At 37.8% G+C, this 21778-nt stretch overlaps 1 protein-coding gene across 2 annotated transcripts in view; it reads left to right on the top strand.

The window, feature by feature from the left end:
- Nucleotides 1–21778, top strand: part of SMC4 (structural maintenance of chromosomes 4) — a 39576-nt gene that overhangs the window by 16993 nt on the left and 805 nt on the right. For both annotated transcript variants that reach the window (XM_061452627.1, XM_061452628.1), the window contains exons 6-23: nucleotides 2691–2855; nucleotides 3785–3912; nucleotides 4472–4612; nucleotides 5493–5643; nucleotides 6310–6474; nucleotides 7525–7758; nucleotides 8334–8519; nucleotides 9230–9391; nucleotides 9803–10028; nucleotides 10127–10206; nucleotides 10365–10517; nucleotides 10659–10785; nucleotides 12134–12323; nucleotides 13247–13391; nucleotides 14534–14707; nucleotides 16054–16236; nucleotides 17201–17433; nucleotides 18090–18273. In XM_061452627.1, coding sequence (XP_061308611.1) covers nucleotides 2691–2855; nucleotides 3785–3912; nucleotides 4472–4612; nucleotides 5493–5643; nucleotides 6310–6474; nucleotides 7525–7758; nucleotides 8334–8519; nucleotides 9230–9391; nucleotides 9803–10028; nucleotides 10127–10206; nucleotides 10365–10517; nucleotides 10659–10785; nucleotides 12134–12323; nucleotides 13247–13391; nucleotides 14534–14707; nucleotides 16054–16236; nucleotides 17201–17433; nucleotides 18090–18273 — 3027 coding nt within the window. The remainder of the gene's footprint in view (nucleotides 1–2690; nucleotides 2856–3784; nucleotides 3913–4471; nucleotides 4613–5492; nucleotides 5644–6309; nucleotides 6475–7524; nucleotides 7759–8333; nucleotides 8520–9229; nucleotides 9392–9802; nucleotides 10029–10126; nucleotides 10207–10364; nucleotides 10518–10658; nucleotides 10786–12133; nucleotides 12324–13246; nucleotides 13392–14533; nucleotides 14708–16053; nucleotides 16237–17200; nucleotides 17434–18089; nucleotides 18274–21778) is intronic.

Genomic DNA, 21778 nt, shown 5'->3' with positions numbered 1-21778 from the left:
TAATATATTGGCTTAGTAAATAATATAAATATTAAATCATATTTAATATTCCTATTATTCAATTATTACTTGTAGTTGCTAAATATTTTCATTTTTACCCTTGATAAGAAAAGAATGCAAGAATTTAAATAGGGAGTCTGTCTACATCTCTTTGCATAAGAAGAATATAAAATTCTAAAATTGCTTGCCTATGGTGAATTAGAGGAATATTAAACTGCCAATTGCCAGCCTGACAAGTTCAATTCATGTGAATTATCTTAACAGTACTTGATTCACTTCAACTTTTCAAAATGTTATTTAATGCGTGGCCTAAACTGCAGTCGCTAGTAATTCCTGGTCAGATGATGAGGTATTTATATACCATGTAAACAGACAATCAGATAACCAAACCCCTGATTTCTTAATTTATGAGGTTAATTTCAATAATTCTATACTGTATCATTAAATGTATTGCACAACTAAATAAGCACCTTTCTTAGACGGTTATGACTTAAAAGATGGCTAATAATACTTAGGTAAATAGTAAAAAAAAAAGTTGACTTGCATTCCTTGCTTGTCTATAATTCCTGTGGTCTTGTTAAATCAGGGGCAGTTTTGTCTTTTACAGCAGCATCTACCTTAAGTGGTAGATGCGCAGTGTAGCAAGTTCTTAAACTTGATGCTCACCACATGAATTAAATGTGTTTTCTGCAATTGTTTTATTTCTTGGATGTAAACAGAGGAAAGGCTTTAATGCAGGAATAAACAAAATGGAGACTTTCTGGTAAATCCACGGAAATTTAGGAGGTTACATAGTTTCCTACCCAGAAGCAGTGTCTTGCTGACAGGTGGCTTTAGATAGAGAAGTCGTACTTTCATGGCAAGGGAGCAAATGTGCAATGGGAATTGTACATAATACAACTGCGGTTATTAAAAAGCTAATTGGCTTTTTGAGATATGTAAGCAATAGAGCTGGGTTGTTTAGGATTGTTTGTTTAGTTTTTTTTTTTGTCTTGCCAGAACTGCTGACACTTTTTAGGAACAGTAATTGCCAGAGAATAGCAGCTTAGATGCATTTAACTTCTAAAATACTAATTAAAAAAAAAAAAAGGAAAAAAGAAACCCAAACAAAACCAGCCTCCATGTTTTACTCTAACAAGGGAATTAATGTGCAAGAAGACCTGTCTTAATAAATTGCAAGGCTTTACTTCGACAAATCTGCAAAACTCAACTTTTTCTCTTCTGCTCAGCTGAATGGTATTTGCTAATTGGAAGAAAAACGTAGGGCCACTAGGTGTCATTGTGCACTGAGAATGTGGAACAAAATCCCTTTGGCAAAAATTTAACAACTGCCTTCGCTAACGTTTAGGGGGACCTTACCCTCATCTTTCTTTGCTGGTTAGAGGCCCGATTTGCAGTGGTTGCATAGAAATCCTGCCCTTTGACTTCTGTGGCTTTCTGGTTCTCCAGAGATCTCGTTAATATGTTCTCCAGAGATCTCGTTAATATGTTCTCCTTCTATATGTTCTTGAGAAGTTCTTCCTTATCCATACTTTTGTAGAGACTTGACTGTTATCTCAACTTCAGCAAGCACCCAACAATGAAAAATGATAAATGAATAAAGCCAATGAATATTTTCACTCTGTGGATATAGACTTAGGCTTTTTTTACATACGTAGGTCAGATACTGGAATATAATTCTTATCTTGTCAGTTATAAAACTAAATTAAGAACTTTAATCCATTTTATTTCATGTGTTTAATGGCCAGTACTGGTACTCTGCACTAATATTTGTTTTATGAATAAGTTGTCTTTGGTCATGTACCTAAGTATCTAGGTTTTTGAAGGGTGAATAGTTTTTACTCTATGTTCTTTAATTTCTACAGCATCTACTCTTGCATCAGGTACAATTTTAATATGTATATATTCAGTTTCATGTCTTTGATATACAACTGCAATTTACAAAATATGTATTTTGAAACATGTAGTGCTACTCTGTCTTAAGCATAAAATATTGATAATAGATTTTTGTTGTTGTTGTTGGCTAATGATAGCATCAGTAACATAAGCAGTCCTTGTCATTGTCTTGGTTTAATCTTGCCTAATTCTTAGGCAAAAAAATGTTGCTATTCGCCTTAATAATTTAAAGTTAATGCTGTACATAAAGGAAAATTAAACTAAGGAAGCCTAATACTGAAGGAATGTCCTTTTTCCAACAAGGAAGTCTTAGTAATATGAATTGCAAGTCCAGTTCATCCATAAGACATGATTTCGTGGACCCTCTGTTTCCTAAAGAGAACCTTTCAGTGATCTTAATCTTCATTAAGACTGTTGGGTGCTACCTGACTTTAGAGGGCATGCTTTATTCCCTTCTTTTTTTAAGGTTGGGGAAATGCTTTTTTGAATCTTTAGAGGAATTAAGCAATTTTTAGATCTGAAGGCTTTAGAAGAGATGCACATCACCACCATGCACTCCTTCGAGGAAATTTCCATTAATTTTGACCTTTGTTTTCCCAAATAATATTGCTACTGTGAATAGTCAGTTTTGACTACTGCATTATTTTGTTCTTTTTTTTTATAATGCTAGAATATGGACACATACATGCATTCCAAAGATGTTTGGTTTTTTTAGAATACTATCTCTGCCCCCAGGAAAAAAAAAAGAGCGGGGGGGGGGGTGGGGGTGAAAAATCAAAATTCTTTTTTCCAAGGGGGAAGTTGAACAAATCGCCATGATGAAACCGAAAGGCCAGACTGAACATGATGAAGGCATGCTTGAATATTTAGAAGACTTAATAGGATCTGCACGACTGAAAGAACCTATCCAAGTTCTGTGTCGCAGAATAGAGAATTTAAATGAACAGAGAGGGGAAAAGGTGAGGCTCAAAACTTTGTTTTGGTTTGTTTGTTTTATGTTTGGGGGTTTGCTTGGAACACAGGATTTTACCTGCTGAACATTCTTTGATCATAATCTACATGCATTAAATGCTGCTCAGACTTAATAGAGAAAGAGATTGTCATTATCTGAATATGTCAAGATAGAGGGTTTTTCCTGCCTGTTTCCTATTACTGAATAGCAAGTAGGAGAAATATCAGGAAAACTTTCCAGAGAGGTTTTTCTGCCTGATTCCTATTGCTGAATAGAAAATAGGAGAAGTTATCAGGAAAACTTTCCATATGCTAAGATAAGAAGAGAGGAAGAGGGAAGCAGAGCAGTATTGAGTTGTTGCACACACAACTGTATGAGAAGGCATAAAACATTAGTTGTGACTTGAGCTATGTAGAACTTGCTTCCAGAACATTTTATTTATGCATTCAGTTCTAAAAGTGCTAAATAATATTAAACTTCTTGTTGCTTGCTGTGTCCTTGGTAAATCCTAGTATGTTGCAGACAATTTTTTTTAAAGGCTGGGAAGGAAAAACCAGAGCTTTTAAGTGCAGAAATTAACTTAAAAGGGGCTAGTCAGAAGATTGAAATATAGACAGTCCATATATGTTATTTTCTCTATGTAACTTCTCTCTCTCTCACCTGTGTTTTTCTTGGCTTGCCAGAGCTGTTTCTGGCATCTGTAGAATCTTTTTATTAGTTTTAAGTTCCTGACTGAATTGCTCTAAAGGACAGTCTCTGCTGTGGAAGTTGTGATCTGTGATTTCAGAAAACTTCTAGTGTTAAACTGTCTTGCAGAGTTGTTGAACCACATCTCCAGAGGACATGTGCTACAAAGAGTCTTGGATTTTTCTCCTCAGGGTTTGTTCTTCTGTAGTATTAGCAGTAAAGTCCACTCTGACTCTTTGTCTTGTCTAGTTAAACAGAGTTAAAATGGTGGAAAAAGAAAAGGATGCCTTGGAAGCAGACAAGAATAAAGCCATAGAATTTCTTTGTTTGGAAAACAGAATGTTTAAAGAAAAGAATCGGATCTGTCAATACTACATGTAAGTAATTCTCTACAGTTTTGATTTGGCTTTATTGTGGTAGTGGTGGTCTTAAACTCCTCTTCCTTATCTCTAAGTAGAAGTATTTTGTATTTCTTGACAGATATATCAGTCCTTCAGAATTAGTTGAATAGCATGTGGCTAGTGATTTTTGTTTCAAATTTTGAAGTTAAAAAATTTAAAGTAGACATCATTTTCACAAAAAAAAATTTTTTTTTAAAATACAAACCACCACCACTAAAAAAAAGTAATGCTTGCCAGCTTTTAACAAAGTAAAGTAGTCTGGCAAATTAATCTCTTACAGCTTTATACTTGAATCGAGAAAGTTGATCAGTTAAGGACTATTTTAATTTGAAGTGTCTAAATAGTTAGATTTCCTTGCTGGTTTGTATTAAATTGGCAAGGTTACTGAGTGACAACATTAAGGTTTAATTCTTTACATAATCACTTGCTTACGTGTAAGATTGGAAATACGCATTCATTATTAATGTCATCTTTATGGAAAAAAAGTGGAGGTTTGGGTTTTGTAGTTGGATTTTTTTGTCTGCTTTTCCCCTAGTCATGACCTAAAGAAACGAATAAATGATATGGAAATGCAGAAAGAAAAAATTAACGAAGAAACGAAAGAAGTTAATGAGAAAAGCAAGAAACTTGGAGATGAAATGAAAACCAAGAATAAAAGTTTGAAAGAACTTGAAAAGTAAGTACTTTAGGTATAGATTTGTAAGCTGAGAGTACTGTGTTTTACACATTTTGCATATGTGGTGGTAAGAGTTTGCTGGGTTTTCAGGAAAAGGTGTGTCAGTTTTATTGCTGACAGGGGTCAGAACATGGGAGAAAGCAGAAATATATGGTAGCTGTATGGGGAGGTGATCAAACTCGGAGCACAGCTGTGTTTTTGGTAATTCTTCCACCAAAAACTTCAATTATCTGATGAACAGTCACTTATTGTATATCTAAACATTCCATGGCATGGATTAAATGATCTCTTGCACAAAAATAAGTAAATAAAGAAATCTCATTGGTTTGCTTTTCTTGCAGAAGTCTGGGTAATACAATCAGAAAATGTCTAATATTTGAATGGATTTTTAAAGTACATGCTTTTATATATTGACTGCAAAAGCAATGAAATATTGTTTTAGCTTTTTAGATATACCACTGTAGTGCTTAGGCCCATGGATGTTGGGTATTTTTATCTGGTTTCCTTATGAATCTTTTATGCATCCATTGTGTTTCCCTAAAATTGATTTGTCTGGGTCCTAATTTCCAGTCCAACTGCAATATTGATCTTCTCATCCTCTAAGATTGTGGTAAGTTATTTGTGAGAGGTGAATTATAAATTTTACCAAGGAAAAAATAAAATTTCTGAAAATGGATTTAAGATTGCATGTTAGTTAATCTTTTTATGATGAAACATAACTTCCCTGGGGAAAATCATGTGAATATAGTAAGTATATTGTTTTCAAAAAAAATTGAGTAACTGGTTTAAATTCTATATGCTTGCTTACTAAGCCAAGCTCAACTGACATTTTTATAGGTTATGGAATAGATGATTCTTTCTTTTTATTTTTCCCCTTCAGAAAACGCGATAAAATAACAAAGTTCATAGAGAAAAAAAAAGAAGAATTTACTCAGTGGGATTTGCAGGATGTTAAAGTAAGGGAAAATCTAAAACATGCCAAGAGCAAGACTAAAAAATTGGAGAAGCAAATTCAGAAGGACAAAGAAAAGGTAGTGTGAACTGCAGCTTGATTTGCCTAAAGAAATGTAATTGGCTGCTCTAGATGAGAACGTTTTTGTGTAGTTGGGACAAAATAGCAGAGGACACCAGTTGCATTTTGTATAAAGAAGATGGAAAAATACATTTTAATTTACTTATCTTTTTCAGTCAGATACCTTGTCATTTAAATCAGCTAGTGATCTTGTTTGCAACACTGAAGTAATGCATTATTCTCCCTTAAGGCATTCCTAATTTCACATCTATGGGAGGTGGGTTCCAGTGGTACCAGGCTGTTAATCTGCCTAAATTAAAAAGGTTTCTATGGCTTCTTGGCTTAGCTGGGAGGTCTCATGGCTCCAAAGCATCTTTTTTTGTTGTGTTTGCTCAGATTACAGAAATTTGCGTATTCTCAGAGTAACTACTTTTTCAAAACTTCTTTTTTTTCATGCTTTCCTAGTTAATTTAGTTAATTTAATGGGTATGTTTCACCACGTTGGTTGTTGCCAGCTGTTACAGATCTTAAATTGCTCTTTGGATCAAGAGTTCAATTTGGATCAATATTTAGGAATTAAGCCCTACTGTGATTCCGTGACTTCAGTTCTTGTGTGTAAAGCTTTTTTTAAAGTGCATTCTTTCACTGCTATGGCTTTTGTCTCTGAATATCTTCCCTTGCACAGGTGGCAGAATTAAAAAAAGTACCTGCCGATAGTGAAAAATCTATCAGCGAAACAATGTCTAAGAAAGAGCTTCTTGAAAAGAGGAAAGAGGAAGAAGAATTAAAACTCAAACAGGTTATAGACAGCCTTAAGCAAGAAACACAAGGACTTCAGACAGAAAAAGAGGTTTGAACTGCTTTGACTTAGTGCACTTGCTGTCTTAACTGATGTATAGCCTTTACACATGAATGAAATGATCACGAGATAGTTGTAAAATGCTTTTTTACATGACAAATGTGCTGTTTCATGTGTTAGTTCAGTGAAGCCTAACTGGGAAATTTATTTTGAATTTATAATCAGAGCTAAGTCATTCTTATTAAGTTTCTCTGCTTTCTATAGGGATCATGTGTCATCAAGTATGTTATTTGTGTATGCATGTTAAATAATTCTACGCTTCCATAACTTGAACACACTTTATTTTTCTCCCATCAAAAATGTTTAAACCAATCTGTTACTTAAATAAATGAACAGAGTTTGAAATTGTTTGTTCTGAGCCTCTCAAAAAGCTAGGCTCTGTCTTTGAATTAATGGACAGCTACTATAATACTTGGTTATTATTGCTGATAGTAGCTGTTCAATCACTAAGCACCTGAAGGCTAGAAATTTATCCTGTAAATTTGGAGGATTGTTTTCTGTAGTTGAAAACATGGTTTTATAGAATCATAGAATGTTTTGGGTTGGAAGGGACCTTAATGATCATCTGGTTCCATCTCCCTGCCATGGGCAGGCACACCTTCCACTAGAGCAAGTTGCTCCAAGCCCAATCCAGCCTGACACTGAACACTTGCAGGGATGGGGCAGCGAAAGCTTCTCTGGGCAACCTGTGCCAGGGCCTCACCACCCTCTGAAGAATTTTTTCCCATTTCATCTGCAATTTAGTACAATATGTAGGGCTCCTTCCAACTTTAAATTGAGAAAATGATACAAAGTTTGTATTGAAATGTTCCATGACAATTCCCTGGTGTTCTTAATGAGAAATGTCTTATTTAATTTCCATACAGAATATATTAATAAATTAAGAAATACTTGTTCTTCTAGATAGCATAACTGTTTTCTGCTGACAGAAGAGCTTGTAAAAGAACACACCCATTTCCTCTCTTTGTTTCCTACAGTTTGATTGATGTAAGAAATACCACAGTCGTCTGGTTTTAGTTGTAACATTGTTCATTTTTGCAGAGCAAAGAGGAGGAGCTTATGGAGTATATGAAAACAGTGAATGAAGCCCGTTCAAAGAGGGATGTTGCCCAGTCAGAACTTGAGATATATCTTGCCCGTCATAATACTGCTGTGTCTCAGTTAAATCAGGCAAAGGAGGCTCTGATGACTGTTTCAGAAACTCTTAATGCAAGGAAAGCTGCTATCAAAGAGATAAGTGTAAGATTACCCCAAGCAGAACAGGAGTTGAAGGAGGTGAGACTTGACTTCGTATGTAATTTCCTTACCACACAATGTTGCAACACACAAATCAAAATTCCACTCTTATTTTTAGCAATAATCATGGTGAAAATAAAAGAAAAACTGTGCCCAAAAATAACATTTTAGAACTGTATTCTAATACTTGGTTAACCTGTAAAGTATTTGATTTCAGACTTATTTTTGGTTAATCAAATATTAACAATAAGCACTGAAATTAAATCCTACATATCCCTAATTATAATGATGAGACAAGTTAAAATAAATAAATGGCTCTGTTCCTGAGCCGCCTTCTAATTTCCCTTCTTGCTCCTCTCATTCCCCAAAGGAAAAAAAATCCCACTACCTTGTCCTAAGCTTGATTCATGAATTCATAAACTGTCATATGTGTATCAAAGTGTACTAAATACTAGCAGAAGTATATCCAAATACCAGCCATTCTTCTGATAAATGTTTGCTACTTCTGCTTTTCAGTGGCTCTTTCACTGCCTACACAATCATGAATTTAAGACTCCATGGATAATTTTTGTGATTTTGAAGATAATGTCCTTTTTTTTTTTCTTAATTATTAGAAAGAAAATGAGCTTGAGAAACTAAGAAGAGAAGAAGAAAGTGCTAGGAAACTTGTTCAAAACCTGCGTCATAAAGTAGAAGAAGCCAAAAGTTCTTTAGCAATGAGTCGCAGTCGAGGAAGAGTGCTTGAGGCTCTGCTTCAGCATAAGAAAAGTGGAAATATTCCTGGACTATACGGAAGACTGGTAGATTTTAAATGGCTATTATACTTCTAAGTCTTAAACTGTATAGAAACAGAACAGTAATAGAGTGAAATGTAGAATTCCTCACTTTTCTGGTGCTATGAATTTGAATAGCAGAATATTGCAAATCCCATGGATTTGCTATAAAACAAAAAAAATTAAAAAAAAAGAGGTTCCTCTACTCAGCACTAAATAAAGGCAATGGCTATGAGAAAAAATTTTTCCAAGATGGTGGACATCCCTGTACCCATTTGCCAGATCAGTACAGAACCCCATGCAGAAGTATAGGACTTGCTGGGTCCTACCAGACTTGACCAATGGTAGAACCATTCACAGCACACATTAAATGATCTTGTTAGGCCAGACTAAAATGCTGGCATATAAAATGTAACATTTGTCTACAGAAAATGTATGAATGCTACTACACTGTTCTACCAGAAGCACTGCTTTTGAAGCTGAGTATATGAATTTCTACTATGGGAACAAGTCCATCAGGAATACATAAATAGCAGTGTGCAGGAGGAGACTGGTGTGGTATTATTTTACAAATTGCAGTCAAGGCTTCTTTCCCCCCCAGAAACCCCAAACAATTAGTTTGTTCTCTTTCTCTTTTCTGTGAAATTTTGTCATTTATTTCATAATACCAAGACAAAACATAGATGCCAAGCTCATCACTGTACTTCTCTGTCTCCCTCCTGACCCCCAATTATTAGGGAGATTTGGGAGCTATCAATGAGAAATATGATGTTGCTATTTCATCATCTTGTGGTGCCTTAGACAACATCGTCGTCGATACAGTTGATACTGCACAGGCATGTGTGAATTTCTTGAAGGCAAAAAGAATCGGAGTTGCCACGTTTATAGCTCTGGACAAAGTAAGTACCAGTACTTCCTTCAGCAGGACAAATTGATGATTTAGCCTAATGTCACAGTGTTAATACTGTATGTGCATAATGTATTAATGTGTAAAAATATGTATTACATAGTAACATGCTGTATATGTATTGCTATGGAAAAGCTAAAATATAAAATACTCTAATAGGCTGTTCTACAAATGTGTTGTAGAACATTCTATAGCAAATGGGGACGTTTAGAGAGAATCACAAGGCCTTTTAGATACCTGTAGGTGTACAACAAATGTTTGGCATGTCTTGTAGAAGGAAGCTTTATTGTTAATTGCAGTACAACTGCATTTGTTTTAAAGCCTTAATGTGACTTAGAATAATGAAATGACCTAAATTTATCACCAGCAATCTCTCATTCATTTAATTACTTTTTTGTTGTAGATGGCTGTATGGGAAAAAAATCTTCAGAAAATCCCCACTCCGGAAAATGTTCCTCGGTTGTTTGATCTGGTGAAAGCAGCCGATGAGAAGCTTCGCCCGGCTTTTTACTTTGCATTACGCGATACTTTAGTAGCCAATAACTTGGAAGAAGCTACCAGAATAGCATTTCAAAAAGACAAAAGATGGAGGGTGGTAACGCTTCAAGGACAAATCATTGAACAGTCAGGTATTTAAGTGCAAAGTTGCAATTATATTTTCAGTTTTTCACAGGTGCTATCTAAACACGATAAGCTTGCTAACTTCTTTTCATCTATTTTACTTCAGGAACCATGACTGGTGGTGGGGCTAAAGTAATGAAGGGTAGAATGGGTTCCTCAGTTGCAATGGTTGTTTCAGAAGAAGAGGTCAGTACATAATCTTAATTCTGTCCAGCTACAGCAAATTTTCAGGTTTTTACTCCACTTTATTTCTGTGTTTTATGAGATCATAGACTGCTGTCTGTTGAGCAGGTGAATGAGGTTTTGCTTTACCAGGCAAATGATCCTACCTTATTTTTGTGTAGGTCAGTAAAATGGAATGTCAACTGCAGAAGGATTCTAAAAGAGCAGTACAGCGTGAAGAAGAGACATTACAACTTGAAGAAGCCATAAGCAAACGGCAACAAGATGTTCGGGAAATGAAAAACAATTTAGAAAAGTATTCAGCAAGTATTAAGGTGAACAAGTTTCTTATTAAGACAGTATCTGGGCTCCATCAATGTGCAGGGGGATGACTCAGCCTCTGCTTAACATTGTCCTTGTTAGTGTCAAGAGTCTCCGAAATACAGAATTCCGACACAGTTGTGTTTTTTCTGTAGAATTTACCTGAACAAGAAATTCATCTGAAAACCCACATTAAGGAACTTGAAGCCAATGTAACTGCTACTGCTCCGGACAAAACTAAACAGAATGAGTTGGAAAAAGTCCTTAATGGTTATAAAAAAGGTACATTTTGTGGAGAAGGGATTAAAGATAAAAATCATAGTCATATTCTTTCACTAAACCAGGAATGAATGGTTACAGCTTTGTTCTTTCAGTCTGCCAGTTGCAGAACCATATCTTGGGTTGGAACCCCTCTTCTTCAAAGGGAGAGGTAAAAAGTGTCTTGAGATTAGAGAGTGAGGACCTTTAGATATTTACGGCTGTGTTACAGCCAGATTCATAGGGAAACTGAGTTTAACTGGGGGAAGAATTGTTAATGTGGAGGTAATAATATTAAAGTCTGTTATTATTGCTGTGCTCTGACTGGCCTGTTATGTGACTAAGATGAATACCCTGTAGTCTGTTGTGGGCACAATGTACCCCCGTTCTTCTTGTGAAAGAAGTTGACTTTGAGAACGGGAATAACAGCTACGCTGAAGAAAGTGGTAGCTTAGGAAAGTAAACCTTGACTGTTTGAATTTCTTGCTCAGGGAGTAAAACACATTTCCCTTCCCCCACAATTCTGCTTTGATAGCATTTTAGGAAAGAGAAAGTATATACACTACTGTGGACTCCCTCTATGCCTCTTGGGAACAGTATAGCATCAAGAGAGTATGAATGCTTTACTTCCTCAAATAATGCTAAGGTTTGATGTTATAAATATCTTCTCTAACATTTCTACTAAGTAACGGAGAGACACAAACCTATGTTCTCCTCTGGAGAGATAACTGCCTTCCACCTTGCCTGTCTCTGCTTTACCCCTACTGGCCCCAAAAGGAAATTGTAAATCTGTAGCAAACACAGTGGGGGATTTTGTTTTGCCCTTAGAATGGTAAGGTGCTGCGGTGTTCAGTTTTTGAAAGCTGTTCGACTTATTAAAATGGTTTTGTTCAGTTTTAAGTATAAGCTAAATTAGGGGAACTTTTAAGGTAGATTAGGCTATTCAATATGTGTAGTAACTATACAGTAACACTAGCTGCTGAGCAACGGTTAGCAGCCAGTTCTTAGAGCTTAACTTTGGAGCATCTTCCCATTAAATAAATGCCAAGAATGAGCTTTTTATGTGCTATCTTATCTGTTTAAATCCTTTATACACAGTAAGTAATATAACTTAAATTTTTGGTTTGCACCAAAAAAAGCTGCTGCGATATCACAGTGTCAGAAAGATGTGGGTGGTAATTTTAATTTTAGCCACAGTAAAAAAGAAAAAAAAACACCAAAAAAACCCCAAAACATTTTTCACAGTATAAAGAAATAGGTGCACGTCTCAATATATTTATGCAGCATAGCTTTTTATCACTTAAATCTTACTGTGCTGCAGTAGTCTGGTGTTCATAGAGGCATCTCAATGACCTTAACTCTTAATCAACAGATTATGACTGCGCTGCTGAGAAAGCTGGTGAAATAGAAAGTGAAGTTAAGCGATTACATAACCTCATAATTGATACCAATAATCAAAAACTTAAACCACATCAAGACAAACTTAACAAGATCAACAAAGAAATAGACGGATGTTTTTCAACTATTACTAAAGCCCAGGTAGCAGTCAAGACTGCGAACAGGTACGATATGTGTCAGTGGTCTCAGCTGCTTTAGGCTGCAACTGTGGCTGTGGTTCCTGCCCGATTACATTTGGACATTTGCAGGGGGGATTGGTCAGGCCAGGGGACATGGTTTTCCCCTCTTTATGGCAGGAGGCAAAGAGGGGGTAGAAGGTAATAATATTTTAACTCTAAACTGATTTACGCCAGGGTTAGACAGGTTCTTAATTAAGAACCATAATCTTTGTGAATTAGTGTATGTTACAGACCTAGAAAGCTTAGTGAAACCTGACCAGGGAAGAGACATGTCAGCCTTCGAATAGCTGTATATGTTGGCATCGGTACCCATGAGATATTTCCTTGGTTTAAGGACCCTCCATAGCGAAAAATCCTGTGATCTTAATGTCTTTATTTCCAGTCACATCTTAATACCAAATATTGCTTATCTCAAGGAGGTAAAGGGAAATAAAATGCTGTAGTTTTTAATAGGGAGCTTAAAATTAATGTTTAATTGGTATTTTTTTGCTAATATTTGCCTATCACTAAAATGCAACATTTCAGGATAAAGATTCAAATTAACACTTAATTACCATGTAGCAGGGCACTTCAAATCTGAAGGGACTCAATCTATTATAAGGCATGTCAGGAAATAAAATGTGATACTTTTTATATTAGCTCAACATAAAAATAACAAATACTTAGAACAAATGTCAAACTGCCTCAGAAAGAACAAATTAAGTGATTTAGACTTCCTTGCTGTATGCTTTAGGAAGGCAACTTTGGTTTTACTTGGATATTTAGGGAGTATGAGAGTTTGTCGATAAATGAGCACTTCCTATTTGGTTGTCAGTAGTTACTGAGCATGCTTTATAGGTAAGATTGTGTGTCTATATTTTATGTCATATTTGCACTCACGTGAGGAATACAAACCTCTACACATGCAGAAACGTGAAAAAATCTGAAGGTGCTCTTCTTCACATGGAGAAAGAATTGGAAGACAATGAGAAAGAAATTAAAGACTTAATGAAAGAACTGACTGAACTGGAAGCCAAAGCTGCTGAGGTTATGAATGACTGCAGGCAAGCCGAAGTAAGTGTCATGTTAACTTGGTGTAATCCTTCATAGAGGATGCAGCATGTGAAATCAATTTTAGATAGTAGTTGTTGTACCAGAATTGTTCTAAGGCCTGATGTCGGTCAGACTTCGTCCTCAGACATTCCAGGCACACCCAGCCAAGGGCCTGTGTTACCAGATAGTACCTTCATGTAGTTAAAAAAAGTTACCCTGCTATTTAAGCCCCGGACTTGACAATGCTGGCCTAAAGTATCTCTTTTTCTCAATTACTCTACTACTCATTCTCCAAAAATTCCCATGGGGATAAAACGGCAAAGAATGTTATTTTCTGTATCCTGCAATATATTGTATGCATTCACACAAAATAAGTAATTTTTTTAATCAAAGTTGGCTGTTAAATACAGATGATGAGGGGAGAAAAATAGTGTGAACCAGTCCTAGTAAGCAGTCTGGTCTTCAGGTGAAGTCAGGATGTTGAGTTATATCCTTATTAGATCCTAGTTACATTCTTCTATTCTGCTCTTGTGCAAATGTTTTATAGTAGCAGAGTGACATTCCATGATGGTCAGGAAATGGGAATGATTGGGTTTGGGGAGGGTTTTTTTTGTTTGTTTGTTTGGGGTTTTTTTGTTTGTCTGGTTTTTTTATACTTACCTGGAAATACATCTTGAGTCGATTTTCTGAAGCTAAAAAATAAATGAATGAAATCAAGTTTCCCAAAGAAATTGTGGTTTAAAACTTGCTTAAGAATAGAAGATTTTTTTCTTTCCCCCAGCTATGTGGTACTTTAGTTTACATCCAGATTTATCTATGAGAAACAGTGAAAACAACCAGGATGGCTGAAATTCTTCCAAATAAAGCTGTTTCTTTGAGACTGCCTGTCTCTAAAACTGCCTTTTAGCTAAAAACTTCCCAGTGTAGGACTTGTTTGACCCAGATCTGGAAACAAAATATAAACTGCAGCATATTTTCAGTCATTTGATAATTCAGTGACCAGGTTAGTCTAAATACAAGAATATATTATTTATATCAATACTTTGGATTGTGGAGAGTAAGTTCTGTGAATAATATCATGAAAGCAAACCTATCACCTGTGAAAAGGGGTAACATTTTTGTAGGCAACTGTTTAATGTGCTTTTTTGGTCATTTCTGTTTAGGAAGAGTTGCCAGGACTTCAACAGGAATATCATGATTTACTCCAGGAGATTAAAACCATTCAGGATGAGGAACATGCACTTCAAAAGGAAGCTCTTAATATTAAGCTGAAAATGGAACAAATTCACAGCCATATTTCTGCACACCAGTCAAAGATGAAATACTGGCAAAAAGAGGTAAGGAAATAGTTCAGTTCCAAAAACTAGAACTGTGAGATCGCAAAGGATTAATACATTAACATTAGAAAACAGATAATTTGGGAGAAAATTCATATTCGGCTCACAGTTTGTGTTTATGCTATGAGAAAAACAACTCTAAAAAAGATAACCTTTCAGTCTTTCTTTGATCTACGTGCAAGGTTATAGATGAGTTGTGAATTCAGTGGTTTGGTTTCTAGCTTTTCAAGTTTATTAATTCATGAAAGAACAATAGAATAATTAGAATTGACACAACACTGAGTAATTAAGAGCAATGAGGGTAAAATAAGTAGGCCATAAATGGCAACCAGGAGAATTTTTGTGTCTGCATATCCTCTCTGTGCACACTAAAAAAGGTTTCAAAAGGGTAGGCATCCTCACAGATGAGAGAAGCAAAGTGGAGTAAGGTGCTGACAATTAAACTACAAGTTATGCATAAGTGTACTCAGTGCTGTGTCCACTAATTTGTTCTTTACTAAATGGCAAGGCCTTCTCCTTGAAAGCATTTTGCCTTAAACTTGTAGTCTATTTGGTGTATCAAATTGCCTTTCCCCAGTTATACATAACTGGGCCAGTAGGAATTCCTTGGGGCCAGGAAGAAATTCTGCTTCTCATATTGCTGCTTGAACCAGCTCATGGGATAAATTGGAGCCAGTGGGAGCAAGGAATGCTGACTCCAGTGCTAGAACACCTAGCTTCTCAGACTCAGGGTGGTATGTGAGCAGGACTGCTGGCAGTCTTCCTGCAGGCAAGCACACAGACAGCTTTGCACAGAGCTTCTTGCAGTCACAACCATTCTCACAGCTCCCATTGAGTTGAACAAGCTAGTTCTAATCACTGCCTGATGTGTGGTGTGTTAATGTCACAAGTGTGATCAGTTGTTGGGAAGGGCTTTAAATTCTGGAAACAGTTCTGCACAGAATCCTGACATTTTCTGGCCCATGGGCTGGTGGATTACAAAGTCAGTAGAAGGCAATGCTGGTTTGGTTTTCCTGGTCTACAGAAACAGCAAAAATGAAGTGTGTGCCCAGGGAGGTATGCTTGGAGACAAGGCTAGTTAGATGCCTGGAGCTCATAAAGCTACCTTTTCATTATATGTCCTTTCTACTTCATATTTAAACTTATAATAGAGGTAGGGATCTAGGCCAGCAGATGATCTTGCAAAGCACAGTTTACGTGAAGAATCTTTGAAGGTTTTGAGATCGGAAGCTTCAGTATATTGTATAACATAGTATATAACACAGAAAATGTTTATTTTAGAAATATGTTCATGTGATAATGAATGTGATCTTTAAAGATTTCTAGTAACTGGTTTTGAATTTTAGATGTCAAAATTATCACTGCACTCCATAGAAGATAAACCACCTGAAGAACTTCCAGTACTAAGTCAAGAAGAGCTGGAGGCTCTCAAGGATCCCAATGTTATCACTAATCAAATAGCTCTCCTGGAAGCCCAGTGTAATGAAATAAAACCCAACCTTGGTGCTATTGCAGAATACAAGAAGAAGGTAAGATTAATTACTGCCATGCAGTGATGGGATTCATCGTTTCAATATTGTATTGCCTGTTTGTACAGCTGGTACACCCCTCACTGAAGGTAAGTTCTGTATCTGCAGCTTTGTTATTTTCCGGTACTAGAATATGTAGAGAATCAGTATCTTTGCTTTTGAACTATGGTGGTAACCGTCCAGTTGTGTGATATTTCTATCGGTGACTGCTCAAACACGTCCTGCAGTTATAAAAATGCACTCGCTATTGCCTATAGGCATACCAGGAAATGTTGATCCCATTCTTCTTCAGTTCCTTTTTTTTGGAAAATAATATGGAATACTTGGATTTTATCTCTCTGAGTATTTGTTAGCTTGCCCTTAGCCATGTCAAAGTTGTCTCTAGGAGCTTATGTATGCCTTCTATATTTGGTGCCATCAGTGTCAGATGAAGACAACTTTCTCCTGTGAAAGTTCATGGACTTACAGAATGGTTTGGGTTAGGAGGGACCTGAAAGATCCTCCAGTTCCAACCCCTCTGCCATAGGCAGCAACACCTTCCACTAGACCAGGTGGGCCAAAGCCCCATCCAACCTGGCCTTGAACACTTAGGTTATACAGTTTATTTAGAAGTCAAGAAGAAACTTGACTTATATAAAGTCAACCAGTTGACAGTCTAGACAGACCCACAACACCACACACTAGGAATTTTTTCTCCTTACAATACTTGCTTCAGTAATATTGGACTATTCAACAGATTAAATATTTTCTTATTTTAACATGGGTTTTCCACCAGCAACATAGAGAGTAGAAGAAAGAAAAAAAAAGAGATAGTTTGGTTTGTTCTTATGTTTTCAAGGCTGGTAACCATTCTGGGAAAAATGAATTTTCAATGGTAGGAAAAACAGGTTTAAAATTGAAATTAAGGAGATAGTTTCTTTTACTGTATTTTTTTTTTTTTCTGTTTGTTTTTTTTTGTCTACAGGAAGAGCTGTACTTGAAACACGTGGCTGAACTGGATGACATTACCAATGAGAGAGACAAATTCAGACAAGCTTTTGAAGATCTCCGGAAACAAAGACTGAATGAGTTTATGGCAGGATTTAATGTAATAACAAATAAACTGAAGGAGAACTACCAGATGCTTACACTGGGAGGGGATGCAGAGTTAGAACTTGTGGACAGTCTGGATCCTTTCTCCGAGGGAATCATGTTTAGGTTTGTCAAAATATGTTGTAGTATTGCTCTAATTCTTAATTGTTGTATTCCTTTTTTTATCAGTCTCCTTTTTAGTTTTTCACTGATACCAGCTAACCAAGAGAGGTGCTGGCAAGGTGCTGACTAAAGCCATAGCTTTTTAGCACTGAGATCCATTTCTCCTGGAGAAATGAGTAACTAACAGCAGTTAAAAAGTAATTTGAAGTAATTTCTCAGAGTTCCTTAATTCCCAACTTGTTTCATTCTGCCTAGGGACTAGTGTCAATCATAGTGGTAACTACAGATTATTCTGTCATAAATGCTTCTAGGATTACATTAATCACATACATGAATAAGAGCAGAATAGCACTTTTGAAAGATAAATAGCAGTTCCTTCAGTTCTTGCAGCTCCTGCAGAATACAGCCATGTGTTTGAGTTCCAGAAAAAACTGTCTGACCATGTCACTCTGCGTGTACCCAGGGAGTTACTCTTCGGGGAAGAGAAATAATCCACTTTACTTCCTCTCCGCTGCAGAGGACTGAGAGCACCAAGCAGCTCATCCATGGTTTTAGTCAAGCTTCTTTATGCATCTGTGTCTTCCAAGAATTCCACCCACCTCATTACTTGCTTTTCACCACAACATTCTTATAACTTACAAATTCTTGATTTGTTTCAGCGTTCGGCCTCCCAAGAAAAGTTGGAAGAAGATATTTAACCTATCGGGAGGAGAGAAGACCCTTAGTTCACTGGCTCTAGTTTTTGCTCTCCACCATTACAAGCCAACGCCACTTTATTTTATGGATGAAATTGACGCAGCACTTGACTTCAAAAATGTATCCATTGTAGCATTTTACATATATGTAAGTATTTAATGGTAACTGCTGTATTATTTTTTTTTCTCAGATATTTTCTTCTCTGCCAGGGAAAATGAAATGGTAACATAGTTAAGGCCAGATTTAAAAATCCAGAATAACAGAGCATTAAGTGGAAGTGATGTGGTAAGCAGACTTCCAGAATGGTTCTTAGCATGATTTTTTTCTAAGTTGCTCAGTCTGACACTTTACTGAAATGAGGCGACTTGTTAGAGGATTTACGTATTTTTTCCTTCTAAATCCTGTTTCAAAGCTGCCTAAAGAATACTGGAATTTACCAAAGGTGCCACATTTCCATACATTTTTGCTGCTATTGCTTCCTCCTTAAAATGAATATGCTTTCTGCAAAGCCACCAGCTGTAATCATCTGAGAACAGAGTAACTTGTTTAGCTCTTAGTAACATGTTTGTGCATCCAATCTCATTATTTCATTCTTGGGAGCAGCCAAGGTTCCTGGGTTCTATACTCCCATTTCATTAATATGGGCTGTTTCCCACAGGCTTCTTAGATCTGAGCCTTTGTTAGCGTCTTGGTTTTTTTCTTTCATGCTTTTAAAAATTTTGTCATTACCATATTAAGTGAGGAAAACATTTACATTACTGCAGTTCCAGTTGCTAATTTAAACTTAAAATTTTCAGAATTCTCCAAAGTATAACCACCAGTTTTGGGAATGCCCTAAAAGTGACAGATTATGATCTATACTTGAAATTAGTGAAACACTTTGAAAATACCTGCCTGCAGCTGTAGTTTTAAACTTTCCTTCCACAATGCCTGTGTTTTCACAAAGGAGGGTGATTTGGTAGAGCAAAGTGATTTCAACTGCAGCATAGACTAGCACTTCAATTTAATACTTAGTATAGCTTAGCTCTTAAATGAAAATCATGGCTTAGTACAGAGCTGTAGCTGATATCTTGTATACAGCCAGAGCCAAGGGCATCATACCTTGGCTTTGCTTCTCCTGCCCAATGCTCTCAAGATTTCCACAAGGCTTGGAGGACTGGTGAACTTCCAGTGATGGTGCGAAATTCTTAAGGTTGGCTTTATTTCTAAAGTACCACAGATTTAGATATCTTATCTATTGTTCCACCTCAGGATCACAACACTAGCATTTTTCAAGGCTTGTCCTCGTTAGCAAAGGGCTTGCTTTCCCCTGGTCTCAGTTCATGGAAATAGGTTTGGTTTCTTTTTCATCCCTAAAGCAACCCTTGCTGTAACAGTTCTGGTAACTTGGCAATACCTGCCTTCTTGCGGAACTCATGTTAAAACCGTGCTGAATATCATCTCTGGAAAGAAATTATGCACGTTGCATTGAATTCACTCAAGTAGGTGATGTAAAAGGTAAAAGGAGGAAACACATTCTGAAGTAATCATGGGGGATTTTAACTTCCCTGATGTTTGCTGGAAGGAGCACTCAGCAACCCAGCCACAGTCCAGGAGGTTCCTCCAGTGTATGGATGATAACTTCCTCCTGCAAATGGTGGATGAGCCAACCAGGAGAGGAGCGCTGCTGGATCTCATCCTCACTAACAAGGAGGATCTGGTCAAAGCAGTAAGGGTTGAGCGCTGCCTTGGTTGCAGCGATCACGAGATGGTGGAGTTCAGGATCTTGTGTGGTAGGACTAGTAGAATACCAAGTAGAATTGCAACCCTGGACTTTAGCAGGGCAAACTTTGGCCTTTTCAAGCAATTGCTAGGGGAAATCCCATGGGCAAGGCTGTTTGAAGGTAAAGGGGCCCAAGATAGTTGGTTGGCATTCCAGGATTGCTTTTTCCGAGCTCAAGATTGAAGCATCCCGACATGTAGGAAGTCAAGGAAGAGGGCCAGGAGACCTGCATGGCTAAATAGGGAATTGCTGGGTATGCTCAAGTGGAAGAGGAGAGTTTACAGGTCATGGAAGGAGGGGCTGGCCACTTTGGAGGAATAGAAGGCTGCTGCTAGAGGATGTAGGAAGGCAGCTAGGATGACTAAGGCCTCCTTAGAATTAAACCTGGCAAGAAGGGTCAAGGACAGCAAAAAGAGCTTTTTCAAATACATGGCAGACAAAACTAACACCAGAGGCAATGTAGGCCCACTGATGAACGGGATGGGTGCCCTGGTGACAGAAGATAGAGAGATGGCAGAGTTACTGAATGCCTTCTTTGTCTCTGTCTACTCTGCTGCGGGCAGTCCTGAAGAGTCCTGTACCCCTGAGACCTTAGATGAAGTCAGGTCAACGGAGCGGTTTGCCTTAGTCGATGAGGAATGGGTTAGAGACCAGTTGAGCAATCTGGACATCCATAAATCCATGGGTCCAGATGGGATGCACCCGCGGGTGCTGAGGGAACTGGCGGAAGTCATTGCTAGACCACTCTCCATCATCTTTACCAAGTCTTGGGAAACGGGAGAGGTGCCTGAGGACTGGAGGAAAGCAAATGTCACTCCAGTCTTCAAAAAGGGCAAGAAGGAGGACCCGGGTAACTATAGACCGGTCAGCCTCACCTCCATCCCTGGGAAAGTGATGGAACACCTTATCCTTGGTACCATCTTAAGGCATATCAAAGATAAGAGCGTTATGAGGGGCAGTCAACATGGCTTCACCAAGGGGAAATCATGCTTGGCCAATCTCTTAGCCTTTTATGAGGAAATAACACAGTGGATGGATGATGGCAGAGCGGTGGATGTGGTCTACCTTGACTTCAGCAAAGCATTTGACACAGTCTCCCACAGCATCCTCACAGCTAAATTGAGGAAGTGTGGTCTGGATGATCAGGTAGTGAGGTGGACTGCGAACTGGCTGAAGGAGAGAAGCCAGAGAGTTGTAGTCTATGGGGTGGAGTCTAGTTGGAGGCCTGTAACTAGTGGAGTGCCTCAAGGGTCAGTACTGGGACCGGTATTATTTAATGTATTCATCAGTGATTTAGACGAGGGAATTGAGTGTACTATCAGCAAGTTTGCTGATGACACTAAGCTGGGAGGAGTGGCTGACACGCCAGAAGGCTGTGCTGCCATCCAGCGAGACCTGGACAGGCTGGAGAGTTGGGCAGGGAGTAACTTGATGAAATTAACAAGGGAAAGTGTAGAGTCCTGCATCTGGGCAGGAACAACCCCAGGTTCCAGTATAGGTTGGGGAACGACCTGTTAGAGAGCAGTGTAGGGGAGAGGGACCTGGGGGTCCTAGTGGACGACAGGATGACCATGAGCCAACACTGTGCCCTTGTGGCCAAGAAGGCCAATGGCATCCTGAGGTGTATTAGAAGGGCGGTGGTTAGTAGGTCGAGAGAGGTCCTCCTTCCCCTCTACTCTGCCCTGGTGAGACCGCATCTGGAATATTTTGTCCAGTTCTGGGCCCCTCAGTTCAAGAAGGACAGGGAGCTGCTGGAGAGAGTCCAGCGCAGGGCAACGAAGATGATTAAGGGAGTGGAGCATCTCCCTTATGAGGAAAGACTGAGGGAGCTGGGTCTCTATAGTTTGGAGGAGACTGAGGGGTGACCTTATTAGTGTATATAAATATATA

The sequence above is a fragment of the Pezoporus flaviventris genome, unplaced genomic scaffold (genome assembly GCF_033815535.1).
Source record: "Pezoporus flaviventris isolate CSIRO_AGI_PZ_B2104156 unplaced genomic scaffold, CSIRO_AGI_Pfla_v1 ptg000013l, whole genome shotgun sequence".
Lineage (NCBI taxonomy): Eukaryota > Metazoa > Chordata > Aves > Psittaciformes > Psittacidae > Pezoporus > Pezoporus flaviventris.
The sequence above is the reverse complement of the archived record's forward strand: the minus strand, read 5'-3'. Positions and strand labels throughout refer to the sequence as shown.